The following is a 14973-nucleotide window of genomic DNA, read 5'->3' as shown; positions in this document are numbered from 1 at the left end:
AGCCCTGGGATGCCTGCCTCAGCAACATCCCTCTCCCCCACCCACACCAGCAAGCGCGCCGCTAGCGATGCAAGCCGCTGACTTGAAAGCAGGGCTGGGATGCTGCCGCCGTGTCTCATAATGCGACGGCGATGCTAGCTGCCATTCAGCCCAGGCCTGATTTCTAATGTCTGAATAATTCAAAGCAAAAACCACTTTTCGAGTCCTCCCAGCATAAACCAGTCTCGCTGCCTTCTGGCTGACGAGGGAGATTTGGGCCCTGGCCATAAAGCTCCATGCAGACACTATCTGCCTTTGCTGCCTGGCTGGGAGCTTGCCCCTTTGAGAGGTGGGCACCGGCTCGGTACCCACCCTGTCTGCATGGCGTCAACAGTTGCAGGGCCTAAAGCGAAGCCTTCCAAGACGGGCTTCCACCGACACACGGGCAGAAATGCCATTAACCTCTCCAGGCCCCTTGGGACCTGATGGCGTGTTGCTTTTCCTTCACGGATGCACGGGCTGCCCTTGCTGTCGCTGCAAAGCGCAAAGCAAGGAGCCTGCGTCGGAGGCGAGCAGCCCCAGCCCCGCAGGCTCCTCGAGACTGGCATGCTCCTACCTCTGCTGCTGCCAGGTCAGCCCCCTCGACGCTGCCACAAAGAGATCAGTGAAGAAAAAGAGCTTGATCCTGCTCCCAAACGCCTTTTAGCCATTAATAAACTGCTCAGACACAGGTCGGTGTTTGACCTCGAATTCTTTTGCCAAAACCACCCGTCAGTAGCAAGGGACCTGGCACGGGAAGCAGCAGCAACGGGGCTGGTCAGGACAGGAGCAGCGACAGTCGGGCATGGGAGGGAAAACCCGACCTGCCGCAACAGCGAGCGCCGCTCTCCGCTCCGACGAACAGATGTTAGTGCCACCGTTTTATTGCATATCAGAGGTCTCCACAGGGACAGCTCAGGGGGCCGATCTCCAGAGACCCACAACGCCATGGCCTGAGCTGGGAACCCGCCGAGCACGCGCAGTTTCACAGCACTCGTGACCCGGCAGACATCGTGGTCAGAGAGGGCCGTGAGACCCCCCGTTGTCTGCCTATTGCAGGTCCAAGCACGGAGCTCACTCATCCCCAAAACCTGTGCAGTGGTGCTGGCAACAGAAACAAGCCATTGCACCTGGTTTGGGGTTGGGGTATTTTTTGCAATGTGTTTTGCACCTGGTTAAGGGTTGATTTTTTTTTTGCAATGTGTTTTGCATCTGGTTTGGGGTGGTTGTTTTTTTTGCAATGTGTTTTTGCAACAGCAGGGGAACTGCCCATGTAAACCCAGGCAGGCAGTGCAGTGCAGTGCAACCACGCCATAGACACCTCCTCCCACCCGAAAAACGGGGGTCAGGCCTTACCCCTTTGCAAATCGCCACAGCCTCTTTGGACATGGATTTGGGATAGGCTACGTTGTGCTCCATGATGGACTGGAAGAGCTCGTCCTCATCTTCGCCTTCAAAAGGAGCCTGTGGAGGAGGAGAGAACACAACGGGAGTGTAGCGGCACGTCTTTTTCCTCCTCGGAGCAACGCAACAGTGGGGACACTCTTGCTCGCTTGCACGCGCGTCCAGGCCCGTGCTGTCTCTTTCCTTAGTGGCTCATCCCTCCCTGAACTGCAGCCGGGGGATTCGGTCTCGGGGGTAGACCGGCTCGTGCGCTCCAGCCTGGCATGAAGAACACGGCACCCCATGGCTGGCCAGGTCAAAAATAAATGACACGTGAACAGCTGCTCAAAACGGCATTTAGCACAGTCCCACGGGAACCAATTACAATGCAATTACCTGGCCGGCTAGCATCTCGTAGAGCAGAACGCCAAATGCCCACCAGTCCACCGACTTTCCATAGGGCTGATAAGCAATTATCTGCAAACAACAGAGAAACAGCGGGATTACACTTCCGTTTGAAGCCAGCTGGCACAAGGCAAAACGACGCCAAGCCTCAGCCCAGGTCAGAAGGACGTGGAAACGGTGACCTGATTTTTCAGAAGCGATGGATGAGCCGTTTCAGCTGTCCTGGAAACATGCACGACCGGGACGGGTTCAACCCCTTGGAAGGCCAGGGCACTGTCTTGCCCTTATAGGACACGGGCTAGGTTAGCATTAGGGGGGAAAAGAGACCGTTCACTTCGGTTTTGCAGCTAACCTTTACTAATACAGAACAAACCTAAAATATGGTCTGCTTTAAGGCTCAGCTCTAACAAACCAGATGAACTGAGCCCCTGCTTGGAAATCAGTACGGGGCAGGAGAGGACAGGAACATCATCAGTCAACATGATCGGATTTGGACAAAAATGGAGCCCACCTCTCCCTCCCCGTCTTTTAGATTCATCGCCACAAATGCGACACAACAAACCGTCATCTTCATTTGGAAATGGATGGCATCCTGCTCTCCGTTAAACTGGGGAACAGTTAAATAAGTCCACTACAAACCAGTAGAGCTGCTTTGATAGAGTTTGCCTGTCCGCTCGCATGCAGGAGAGCTGTACCGTTAAACAGGCTGTCCAGAGCACCGGGAAGTATGAACCGTAGCACATGGGACATTAGACCCCACTTTCATTTCATGAAAATGTCTCCAATTTCAGGGGGACAGGACAGCGCACCTGCTCTGCATCACTTTCTCTACTGACCAGCTGACCATTTGGGAGTGCCCGTGAGGCTATTTGCAAGACTGCCCAAAAAAGACTGCGGCTTTTTTTGTTTTTGGTGCGGTGCATTGTTGTTTGCAATGACACGGCCTTCGTGTTTGCACTGGTATCAAACGAAAATCACGGTAGGACCTTTTTCCTAATGGCAAACCCTGCAAGAGCTCAGGGACGGTGGTCCCCACCAACCCGTGCTGCTAGCATGAGCTCTCTAAATTGCCGTGCTACTGAACGAAGGAAACGGTTGCAGCAGCCAGGCCTCTGGGGAGCAAAGGAGAGCCACGCTGAGCTATTCCACCAGCCCGGCCAGCGCCGTCTGAGTCTGAATGGGATCGTGCCTCCCGGGCGCCTCCGCGTGTACAAACCTCTGGCACTGGCTCCTTTCCCCTTCTCACACCCGTCGGCGACTGCTCTTTAGTACAAATGATGCAAGCGAAGGCAGGAGGTTTGGGCGGGAGGCAGGAAATTCGAATGGAAATAAAACAAACAAGCGCACGCAGCCGTCGCTAGACACCGCCAGAGCCGAGGAAGGCTTGCAGCAGCGAGGCTCCGAATCAAAGGGACCCGACGGGCGGCTCTGGGAGAGGAGCCTGTTTGGAAGTGTTCCTTCAAGCCCTGGTTTATTTGCTTAGCTGCTGCTGACAGGCCTCGGAGACCTCGACGGGCCTTAGGGTTTGCCATCTGTCACTCACCGCAAAACAATTACACAATTTATTCATCCTAAGCACAGAATCCGACTCCAAAAAGATTCAAATATGCATGCAAATCACATGCTAATCGCAGGAAACCATACAGACAGCGATGCGTGAGGCTTTATTTCTCTATTCCCTCCTCCCCGGTCTGTGGCCGAGGCTCTGGCTCTTCCACCCGTGCCCACCCGGCGCTCTGGTCCTCTTCCATGCCACGAGAAAGCTGCACGTCTGCATTAAATAAGAGCATTTCAAATGACTTCTTTAATCGTCGGAAAGGCAAACAGGTGTTGGCCGCAGCCGGGATGGCAACAGCCACGCTGAGTGGAGCAGTTCTCATATCTGGAGAGTTTGGAGAAGGGACCCATCAGAGCAGCTCAGGAGGCACCGCTGCGACCTGCCGCACAGTCCGACGTGGACTCGTCCCATCATCTATTACTGCCAAGGAGGGGCTTTCAGCCTTCGTTAAATCGAAGGCCACTTCCAAGCTGCTTTAAACCTCAGGGATGGGAAACTTCAAAAAGACAAAGTCTGAGCCAATGGGTTGGACGAGGCGCAGGATCTTTTTAACTCGAAGATGTGCTGCTGCTGAGCAAGTCAATGGGGAGCACCCGGGGCTGCAATCTGGGCTTTCACCTGTTCTCATAACCAGGTCTGTGAACAGGATTTCTCCGTTTATAAAACAGGTGTCGGCCGATTGGAGCCGGACCGTTCTCAGCGGGGGCAGACGGCAGGACAAGGAGCAATGGGCTCACGTTGCAGCGAGGGGAGTTGAGGTTGGATGTTAGGAAAAACTTTCTTACTGGAAGATTAGTTAAAGCATGGGAACAGGTTACCCAGAGAGGTGGGGGAGTCTCCATCCTTGGAGGTGTTGAAGACCCGGGTGGACAAAGCCCTGGCTGGGATGATGTAGTTGGGGCTGGTCCTGCTTGGAGCAGGGGGGTGGACCACATGTGACCTCTTGAACTCCCGTCCAACCCAAATTTTCTAGGATTCGATGCTACTTACCTCCTTTGAGCCTACAGGTACATAAGCACTAAATAACAGCCTAGCTATTAGAATTATCCCCAAAGCCATTAGTCATTTGCATCCTAATTCCTCCATTCTTTGCTTTTCTATTGGAGGAAACAAAAATTAGAGCAAACAGAAGAAAATAAGGGTTTAAAGTACTAATGCTCAGCAGAATACCAAGGGAACCGGTCATTTGTCCTGCTTTGAAAGAGTATTTATCACATGCAGCAACACAGCTACGTGCCAACAGGACACTAGAATTAATCTCGGTAGAACGAGGCTGCGTAACATGCATTTAGACTAGTAATTAAACCTCTCCCTGGCTGTAATGAAACACAACGCTGTTTCGAATCCCGGGGCATAATTTGACACATCCACGAAGTAGATTTATTTCCCTAAAATATTTAAATGGATAGATATTAATATTTCATCGCCGAACTGAACGTTCAGCAAAATGCAAGAAGATTTGATGTTTGTGTTTTTTGCAGGGAGGACAGGTACTTAGGATCAAACGCAACACTGGCTATCCCGAATAAATTATTAAAATGCGCCCCTACAGCGCTTTTAGCACCATTTGTCATACACGACTCCATCAGTCGTTAAAATAATACGCTGACACCCGGCTTAAGACGTTGAACAGTTCGGCACGAACGGAGAGGGCGATCGTTCAACGCACGGCTGCCGGCTCTCGCTGTAACGCGGCGGGGGACACCTGAGGATTTTACTTCAATGGGGGAAGATTATTTCCTGGTCATTCTGGTTTCCACAATCCTCCCTTCTCCAATCCTACCCAAAAGCAGACGTTACAAACAGGGTTGAGGCTCCATCTACCCGAGGCAACTGGTTTGCCAGTCAAGACCAGTACGAATGGCACTCTGCCCACCCGCTCCCACTGGAGTCATCCTGTGCAAGGAGCTCCTGCCTCTGACCCAGTTAGTCTCCAAGGTACCACCTTGGCAGAGAGCACCAGATGGCACCTCTAGGCAGCGTGGTGCCCCTGTCCCCAGCACGAGAGCCAGGGCTGAACATTTTTAGGCTCGATGTTGCAGAAACTGCATTTCCTGCTGGAGCTGAGAGGAGATTTCCAGCTAGCTCTAGCTCTCGTTGTGCTTTGCAAGTGTCCTCCACGTCCTGAGAAGACCTCTCTCCTTTCTGATTTAGATCAATCTGGCTGCCGGCGTGGTCAGCCAGCTGACAATAATCATTTGAGGGCCTCTGGCAAAGGCAACTCAATCCTCACACCCACTGCAAGAGGAAAAAAAGAAGTGCACCCCAGCCACTGTATTTCCTCCACTTGTGCTTCTCCAAAGCAGGAGGGCAGAAGCCAGCACACGTTCCCAGGGGGTATTTTTATTTTCCAAAACCTCGAACCCCTCCCGCGCCCGCAATCTGAAGTCGTGCTGCGTCTCGCTGGCTCACCTCGGGGGCGATGTAGTCAGGCGTGCCACAAAACGTCTTGGTGGTCACCCCGTCCCAGATGTTCTCCTTGCACATGCCGAAGTCGGCGATCTTTATGTGCCCTTCGCTATCCAGCATCACGTTGTCGAGCTTTAGGTCTCTGCAGCGGGAGGGGAAGACAACCGTTACACACGAGAGCATAAATGGCGCGAGGTCGTATGCAAAGCTGACAGGCATCTGGAAGCCAAGTCCCTTCATGCAAAAGGTCCCTCATTTCCTCTCTCTCCCGGGTACCCCCCGCCACGCGCTCAACATAAAAAGCTGCTCTGGGAACAACGGGGAGGAAGGAAATCAGAAGCATGCCAGCCAAGATTGCTTTATTTGAAAAACGTTCATTCTGCATGAATACCAGGCTGGACAAAGTACCAGGAACTACTCATTAAAGAAAAACCTGTGCTGGCTAGGACACTGATTGAATAGATCATTTTTCTTCTCTAGCTTCCATGCACCTCAAAGAGTTTTGCAAGTTTGCAAGCAATCATAAGGTACGCTCCGAGCTGGAAAAGCTTCTTGCCTTATCTACGCCTCTTCCTGAAGTCAGCTCAGCCAGCACCGTCCTGATCCCGACCCACACGAGACACAGTCTGCTCCAGCTCTTGGCCCAAGCGCTGGGCTGCTTAACTCGAGCTACAAAACCACGTGGCTTCTGCTGTCGAGAGCCCTGGGTCAGGCTCTTGTCCTGGCCAGTGAGTTATGGGGAACCGGCTGGGACGTGCTCAGTGCTTCAGTTATAGCTGATCGTCTCCCACGTAATTACCGAGCACTTAAGCGGTCTGCATTGCTCCGGGCTTATTTATGCTCTGTGCAACGAAGCAATGCTCCGAGCGCTCCAGTTTGGGAAATGGTGCGTGCGCCGAGACACTGCCCGATAGCGAGGGCGAGGCCACCAGACAGGAGACGGAGCGGCCTGTGGTCAGGGTATAAACCGTGAACTCTGAGCCGATTGCCATCAACCGCCACGGGCACGGAGGGGCCACCAATCTCTTTGACAAGCCAATGGGCCAAGACACGAACCGGGCATTGCAGCAATATTCACACCGTCCCCTCTGCAGACAGGGCCAGATCCCCAGCTAGCATAAATAAGTGCAGCTCCATGGACTTTAACAGGGCCTCGGTGATTCAGGGCACCCGAGGTCTCCCCGAGAGCCTCCAGCCCACCGCAGCGTGCAGCAAGGCAGCCGAGCCCCGATAAAGGAGCATTTGGAGGGTGGTTTGCTTGCTCATTAAAGGTCATTCCCGGGCTTGCCCTTTTCACACCCTGACTTTGTTCCAAAGCAAACGACCAGGATTTTTCTCTAATTGGGGGCAATGGAGAAGTCCGTTGCAAGAGGCTGGGAAACACCCCCTAAATATTCAGCGCTCCTCACCCAGCTGGCCTTCATCCCACCCCGCTCTTCATGCGCTCCACCACCCTCTGCCCTCTCCAGACTAGAGGAAACCACACAGCCCTGCCCTGCTCTGCTCTGAAGGGCACGGACAAGTCACGGCACCGTCTCGCGGGTCCAGCACCAAATTGTTGGGGGTCACCGGCACAGGAGTGGGCTAAGCCTGCAGCCTCGGGGCGCACAGTATTTGGGAAAGGGCCCGTTTCACAGGACAATGATATTTAGCTCCTCTTGGAACCAAGATCCCTTGATCTGCAAAACCAGCCCGGGAAGGAAGACGCCCTCCGTTCCAGCTAAACAAATCTTTGCTCAACAACGTGAAAACGCAGGGAATTTGCAACCTCTTGCTTTTTAAGTTTCTTCCTCTTTGTTATTTTTTATTTTCTCTTTGTTCTAAATATAGCGGCAGAGCTGAGCACACAGATAGGCCACGGACAGACATGTGCAAGGCAACGTGTAATTGCAGAGAGGGAGAAAGGACCCCAAGGGGCAAGCGTCAGGGGCCCCCCACTTCTTTGGTCTTTGGAGCAGAGTTGCAGTAGCTCCTCAGTGCGTCCGTGCGGAGCTGGCATTTGGTTTCCCCGGGCCGTTAGTGGCAGCTGGCAGTGCTTACGGGGGCTCTTGCCCTCCTTGGACCTTGTGGGGACTCCAGCCTGGGAAACCACCCAGCTACTAGGTGCCGGCGATGGTGCAAGGCACGCTGCCCGATGCAACGAAGCACAGGCCTCTGAACAGCAAGCATCAGGTTTATACGAGCAGACTCGGGACAAGCCACTCATAAGCACTTCATTTAAGCCTCAATAATGAGAAAGTAATGCCTTAATGTAAAGCCCACATCTCAATCAATCCACCCTGCTGGCCATGATTTATGATGTGCAAAGAGAAACGTGAGAGAGCGAGTGTGCAAGTGTGGCAGGAGAAGCATCAAAGCTACTTTTATGAGCTCTCTTCCCCACAAAACCTAAAGGCGAACACTTGCTCGTAAGCCAGTGACATTAACAGGCCACCAAGCGCCATTCATGGCAGATATATTCAGCACTGCCAAGCTGGGAGCCGTGACACGGGGACGGGGGACGGCCCTTGAAGAAGGCTGAATGCGAGGCCGCTGCATCCTCGAGCCTGAAGCACCAGCTGCAAATCAGCACAAAAAGCAGAGCCCAGTGTGTTCGGAAGTTCGTTCGAGAGGGGAAAGAGATGGAGAAACATGCTCACCTACCGATAAATGATGCCTTTGCTTTGCAGGAAGAAGAGGCCAATGGCAATTTCAGCTGCATAGAATCTGAAATGAAAGATTTAACAGGAAGATGCAGATAATTAATGCAGATAAATTAAAATGAAAAGCCTTCCAATCTAATTACACAGGATGGAGCATGCTGGGTGCGCGGCACTGAAGGATCAAGACAATCGCGCTGTGAAAATACTGGACGAGGATCACACGGCGGTGACATAACTTGGCGCGTGCCCCACAGGGGTCATAATAATACGATTGGGTTGCTGCGGGCTAGTGTGTGGCTTTCACTTCTGATTACACAGATTCTCATTAAAAACACAGAGACACAATCTCTGGCAGTTCGTTACCAGGACCGGGTGGGATACTGCATGCAAAGCTGCATGTCGTCTTGGACCAGCTGTGTGCTTTGGGGGGTCGTGACACAGGGATGTGGCTCCCCTTGCACAGGTGGGTGGTCCCAAGCCAGCTAATATCCTTTGAGGCTTTTAATTTATTATGCATCTGGTGAAATAAATGGTGATGCACAGTTCAGAAGAGTGAGCAGAGCCAACACCGCTGAATGCACCCTTGGTCGACATCCCTGAGCTCCCCACCCCGAGGCATGTCCCTCCTCTCCTGCTGCCCAGACTCCCGGCTGCGCTACTCCGAAGCATGCAGCGCCTCCCCCAAAGCACAAACGCTCACACGGGACTCACACAGCGTGCGGCTCTTTAAACCTCCCGACTTGCTGAATCTGGTACATCAAGTCGCCGCCGTTCACGTACTCCATCACAAAATACAAGCGATCCTAGAGAACAAGATGAAAATCAACAGCAGCTGCGTCATGACCAGAGCATGTCATTCAGCCAAGCCGCAGGCTGGGGACTCGATTGTCAGCGGCACAGCAGGGCCATTTGTGCCTCTGCAAAATGCCCCAGGTCTGTCATCATATATTGTAAGTGCTTAATTGCAATCGCTGGCCCCTGCCACGCAGTGCCAACGATGTCTGGATCCGCACGGTGCAGGGTGGCCAGACAGACACGCCAGCTCCCTTCAAAGCACGGGGCGCTCTTTGCTGGAGTCTCATGGAAAGCTGCTGATTTGCCCGGGGGAATCTGGGACAGAGCGGGTCTGCAATGAAGCTGGCCAGGAAACGCCGCGCTCAGTATTATCAGCGAAGCCGCTTCTCCGCTCACGATCCAGCTCCGCACCAGGCAAGGGGACAGTTGTTTCCACAAATCCCAATCGCACTAATTCCCTCACGGTAATAACTCAGAAGCAAAACAGCATTCAGCTTGTTTGCATCTGTTTCCTAAACACATCAATCAATGTCAAGGGAGAAGACTATTAAGGAGATGGCTACTGTCATACAACCAGGGCTTGAGCTTCCCTCCGTCTAGAGCAAGACAGCGCGTTTGTGCTTAAAAAGAAGTTGTTTTATGAATAAAAGCAGCCAGATGGTTCGTCTGGCTGCAGGCGGGCGGATGCACACCCAGCGATGAAACGCCACCCTGGTTCCTATCTTTGGAAAAAGAAAAAAGCACCAGGATTGCATAAGCGCCGGGAAAACGAACTTGCTGGAAGCCGGCGTGCTCCCGGGGTGTCTGCTTGGGCTCAGTCACCCCAAGAGAAGCAGCCCCCCTCCCTCGTGTCCTACAACCCAGGTGGAGAAGGTGGAAGCGTTTGGGCCCACGAGCTCTTCGTTCTGCAGATCAGCTGCTGAGTTCGAATTCATCCTGCTTTGCTCCGCAGTGCAGCTGGAAGGAAAGGCAGGACACCCGCCAGGCCCCATCTCCTAGCTGCGCTCTAGGAAGGATGTGGATGAGCTGGAGAGAGTCCGGCGGAGGGCAATGAAAATGGCTGTGGGGCTGCGGGACAGGACTGTGAGGAGAGGCGGAGGGAAATGGGCTGATTTAGTCTGCAGAAGAGAAGACCAAGGGGGATTCGATAGCAGGGGGGCTGCAAAGAGGATGGAGCCGGGTTGTTCTCAGTGGGGGCAGAGGACCTGTCCTGTGGCAGAAAGCTACCTTTGCTTCTCCCCCAAAAACTCTGCTCGGTGACAGTTGTGATTAGGATGGGCCCAGCACAGGACATATCCTTACCCTGTCTCTTTGGGTAACCTGAGCTGGATACACTCCTGAGGGAGGGGGGAAACCTGCTCCCTCTGCCCACGTGACTGGCATCACATACCTGGGTGAGGGGCTTCCTTCCTGGTGGGCTAGAGTCTGCCCAGCAACTAGTGATGTATTCAAATTGGTTGGCTCACAGCCAACAGGTGCTGGCCTCCATTGGACCAGGTAAATGAGGTCACAAGGGCTATGTAAGTTAAGGACTACAGGGGAGGAGGGGGGCAGCAGCCATGAGGGATACTCAGGAACAAAGAAGAGCTGGACCATCTGAAACTGGCTCTCTCTCTCAAAACTCATGATCAGGGAACTGCCTGCCTCCGGAGGGGATCTCCGACTGCCTCTGGATGATACTTGTGGGTAACCTACCTGAGACCCACCTAGATATACAGCTTGCAATAGCTCAGATGCGAGATCAAAGGCTACCCAGCCATAGGCGTTTGCGCTATGGGATTTCTCTGATATTGCTCTACCCTGGACCCTGTTCTAACCCTGCCCTCTGCAACCAATAAAGTTCTCCTTTGTACCTAGTGTGGGAGACTTATTGAGGGGTGGGTTCAATTATGCCCAGGAGGCCCCTTGGGTCTGCGGACTAAGGGAGACTATCCTTTTTGGCCCCCGACTTGGGGAAGTGCCCCAAGTTCTTGTATTGGGTCGAGTACCCATAGGACTATTAGGCCTGTGTTTCCCCGAGGACGCAGGCCCCAGACAGTCCCTTCTCGGGGTGGTGGCAGCACACGTTACCCACAGACTCTGCAGTGGGGCTCGAAAGGGGGTCTGCTAGGGCTTAGGCACCCCTGGAGGGACACGTGGAGTCCGGAAGGCGGACGGGCATAGTGAGGTGGGAGGCTCAACGCAGGAGCTCCCCCTACTGGCCCGCCACAAGGACAAGGAGCAATGGGCTCAAGCTACAGCAAGGGAAGTTGAGGTTGGATATTAGGAAAAACTCTCTCACTAGGAGGGTGGTGAAGCACTGGAACAGGTCATCCAGAGGTGGTGAAATCTCCACCCTTGGAGGTTTTGAAGACCCGGGTAGACAAAGCCTTGGCTGGGATGATGTAGTTGGGCTGGTCCTGCTTGGAGCAGGGGGTTGGACTCGATGTGACCTCCTGAGCTCCCTTCAACCTTCATTTTCAGTAATCCTGTGATCCTACCTCCTGCTATATAATGATGCTGTGACTCAGACTCATTTCTTCCAGTCCACGAGCTCCTGACAGGCAAGGGTGTGAGGCTCGGGGACTTCTCCTATAGGCTTGACCAGCCGTTCTTATTCATTCACCTCTCCTCATTCTTTAAGATGTGGATTTGGCCGACTGCACTAACAGCCCAGGCTGGGAACCGCGCTCTAGACAGTGCTCTCAGAAATCAAAGTGCTTTGTGCTTGCATTTGATAATACACTCGGCTACACATTTTGATTACATTACAAATATGATTACTATTAAGCTACTGTAGGTCTCCTAGAAATAATCCTGCACTGACTCACTTCAGATGTCACAAAGATGGTGAGTGAAATAGCTTCCCCTGCCGTATTTTGATTACGGTACTGCAAAGCTGGTCCACACACTTTCAATACTCTGAATGGTTGGTAAATCAAATTGCTGGGATACTATTAAAATGTAATCCTCCTAGGCTGCATTGTTGCCTGTCTAAAGGACTCTGCCGATTACTGCTCCCTGCTCCGGCTGACAAGTACCTGGGCATTTTTGTTGATGTGTTGCTCAGCATCTGGCCAGAGATTGCTTTAAAGAAGCTTCTCCCCCCAGTTCTGATTTGCACAAGTTTAATAGCATGCCCGTTGCAGGCTGCGTTTCCTGGACTTATTAGGATTCACCACCAGCTCGGCCTTGTCATTCCCCGCAGCGCCTCTTACGGGGGGGGAAACAATTCCATTCTGCTCTCTGGGTTATAACTCAGCTCCTAGCAAAGGGTCTTTCCTAAGCAGCTGGATCCAATTCAGCCAAAGGTTGGCCGATGATAAGACTTCAAGAGGTCTGGCTTCTTTCCACCCCAGCCTCCATTTTTAAGCATGCACAAAGCCAATGTTTTCCTTCCTGCCTCCATTTTTGCATGCGAATTGGGCAGTGTCTGAGCAGGCATTTCCAGAGCCCCCTGCAATGTGTCAGCCCCTCCCCGAGGTAGAGGGGAAGCAATGGGCTCCAGTTGCAGCAAGGGAAGTTTAGGTTAGATATTAGGAAGAGCTTTCTCGCTAGGAGGGTGAAGCACTGGGACAGGTGACCCAGAGAGGTGGTGCAGTCTGCATCCTTGGGGGCGTTCAAGAGCTGGGCAGACCAAGCCTTGGCTGGGATGATGCAGTTGGGGCTGGTTCTGCTTGGAGCAGGGGGGTGGACTGGATGCGACTTCCTGAGGTCCCTTCCAGCCCTAACTTTCTATTATTCTAAGTGTGTGGTGTGCTCTGATCATGGGGGCCAGGGAGGATGGGATAGTGGCAGGAAGGAAGTCTCATTTCCTATCTGGATTGGTTAGACAGAGCCCCTTCCCCAAGACTGGCAACACTTCCAATCTCCATTGCAGCCTTGACCAGGCGGGCACTCCCCGTCTGGTTCTTAGCCTGGCGTGCGAAACAAGGTCATTAATCAAGCGATGCCGCTCAGAGAAGCGGTTTGCACAAGCCCGTGGCGACGGGAGCGCCGCCACGCACTTACCATTGTTTGAAAGCAGGAGTGGAGCTGCGTTAGGAAGGGAGGCTTCCCGGACAGCGCTAGCACGCGCTTCTCCACCATGGTGCACTCCACGTCGTCGTCCTGTATAATGACGTCCTTCTTCAGGATCTTAACGGCATAGAGCTCGTCTGTGCCCTTCCTCTCCGCGAGCATGACCTGCGTGGGGAAGAAGGGGGGAGATGACAAGAGGCAGCCCCATCCGCTGAGCTTCTGCAGCTTCCGCTTCGCCATCCCACGCGCCAGGAGCTCCACGCTGGGTTTGTGCCCCCCAGGACCGTGGCAGCAGTCGTGAATGCATCCTCCCAGCATCCCTGCGAGGGGACTCGGTGCTTTCATTCCCCAGGTGAAAGTGGGGAACAGCAGCACAGACATACCATGGGGCAATTTTTTAAAGGGGTGGAGGTGCCTGAAGCTTCACACCCCAAATGAGATTTCCACAAGTGCCACAAACGCCGTGACGTGTACAAGTGCCCCAAGGGCCTGACTGATCTCAGCACCTAAAACCCACTCAGGGTCAGGCAGGCGGTCAGCAGCACTGCCCAGACCTCTCGAACCCCCAGCTAGCACCTCAGTCACAAGCCCAACTTCCACCTGGGAGCTGCCACCAAATGCGGTGGCTCTCAAGGCGTGAAGCTGCCATGGACATTAGGACACTTTCAAGCCTATCAACAGTGGCAAAAACTGAACCAATGAAGCTAATTCCCTTCCACTTTGCCCGGCAGGGGCAAAAGGCACCGGGGTTTCCAGCACTACACATGGTCACCAAGACACAGCTATTCCTGCATCCCGAGCTCAGCAACTGCTTTATCTCTTGCAGAAGAATTTGCTCACCTAGTATTTTAAACCAACTGAGTCGCTTTGCAGATGTATTTACGATTATAAACCGGGTTGCACTGCCTCCTGGTAATACCACTCTCTCTCATTAATCAAATCGCCCTGAATGAGGAACCTGGAAAAAAAATCCCATCGACACCCTGCCCATTATTAAGACACATTGCTCCAGTTTGCTGTGGGACTGCTTCCGAAATAAACCCTGGTCACCGGAGACCGTGTTTTGCTTCTTGTTTTCTCTCCCCCTCGTTGTGTTGAATTCAAATATTCAGCAGAACTGAATTACTCTGCATTTAAAAGAAACTGTTGAAATCCTCAGGTCACAACAGGAACAGAGTTAAGACATTTTGAAAATAAGTTATGGGAAATCAGCACCAATTGAGTGGAACAGAGATCATTTCAGACCACAGCAGATCTGCAAAGAAAACGCTAGGAAAGGCCTCGGCGGACTAGTTGTGAACGGCAAGAGCCTGGATTTCCAGCAAAAACGCCAGTCTTTGCATGACCCGAGGAAGACGAAGCACAGCGAGAACATCAAGGTTCAACTCAGCATTGAGCAGGGTTTCATCACACGTGGCAGACGGAGCCCAATTCTCTTCCGTCACACCGCTGCAAACCCAGAATAGCTCCAAAGATCTGGAGCTTTAAGTTGAAACAAGGGTCACGGCGCTGAATTCGGCCTCGTGTTGCGTGACGATGAGAAGCAAGCAAAGCTCCTGAACGCAGTCCAAGTATTCGGACCACCGATTCTCAACTAGAGTTCCCAGGGGCGCCCTGAGATCCTCGGAAAGGTGCCACGCCACGTCAGCGCTGTTAGGCGTGCAAACACTGATGCACGATTTACAAGAGAAGCCCAGAGATTTCAAACAGGAATCCAGAGTGCCTAAACCACTCAGGCCTGCTGTGATCTCTCTGAGCATTTTG

The 14973-nt window shown here is 53.0% G+C and overlaps 1 protein-coding gene across 1 annotated transcript in view; it reads right to left on the bottom strand.

Annotated features, from left to right (window-relative positions):
- The window catches only part of PRKCB (protein kinase C beta), a 160907-nt gene that overhangs the window by 20025 nt on the left and 125909 nt on the right, over positions 1 to 14973 (bottom strand). Inside the window, exons 8-13 of the mRNA XM_025208282.1 lie at positions 13201 to 13374; positions 9127 to 9218; positions 8417 to 8479; positions 5777 to 5915; positions 1798 to 1878; positions 1375 to 1482 (exon numbers count right to left, since the gene is read on the bottom strand). Of these exons, the coding sequence (XP_025064067.1) occupies positions 1375 to 1482; positions 1798 to 1878; positions 5777 to 5915; positions 8417 to 8479; positions 9127 to 9218; positions 13201 to 13374 (657 nt within the window). The remainder of the gene's footprint in view (positions 1 to 1374; positions 1483 to 1797; positions 1879 to 5776; positions 5916 to 8416; positions 8480 to 9126; positions 9219 to 13200; positions 13375 to 14973) is intronic.

The sequence above is a fragment of the Alligator sinensis genome, unplaced genomic scaffold, assembly GCF_000455745.1.
Source record: "Alligator sinensis unplaced genomic scaffold, ASM45574v1 scaffold1164_1, whole genome shotgun sequence".
Lineage (NCBI taxonomy): Eukaryota > Metazoa > Chordata > Crocodylia > Alligatoridae > Alligator > Alligator sinensis.
The sequence above is the reverse complement of the archived record's forward strand: the minus strand, read 5'-3'. Positions and strand labels throughout refer to the sequence as shown.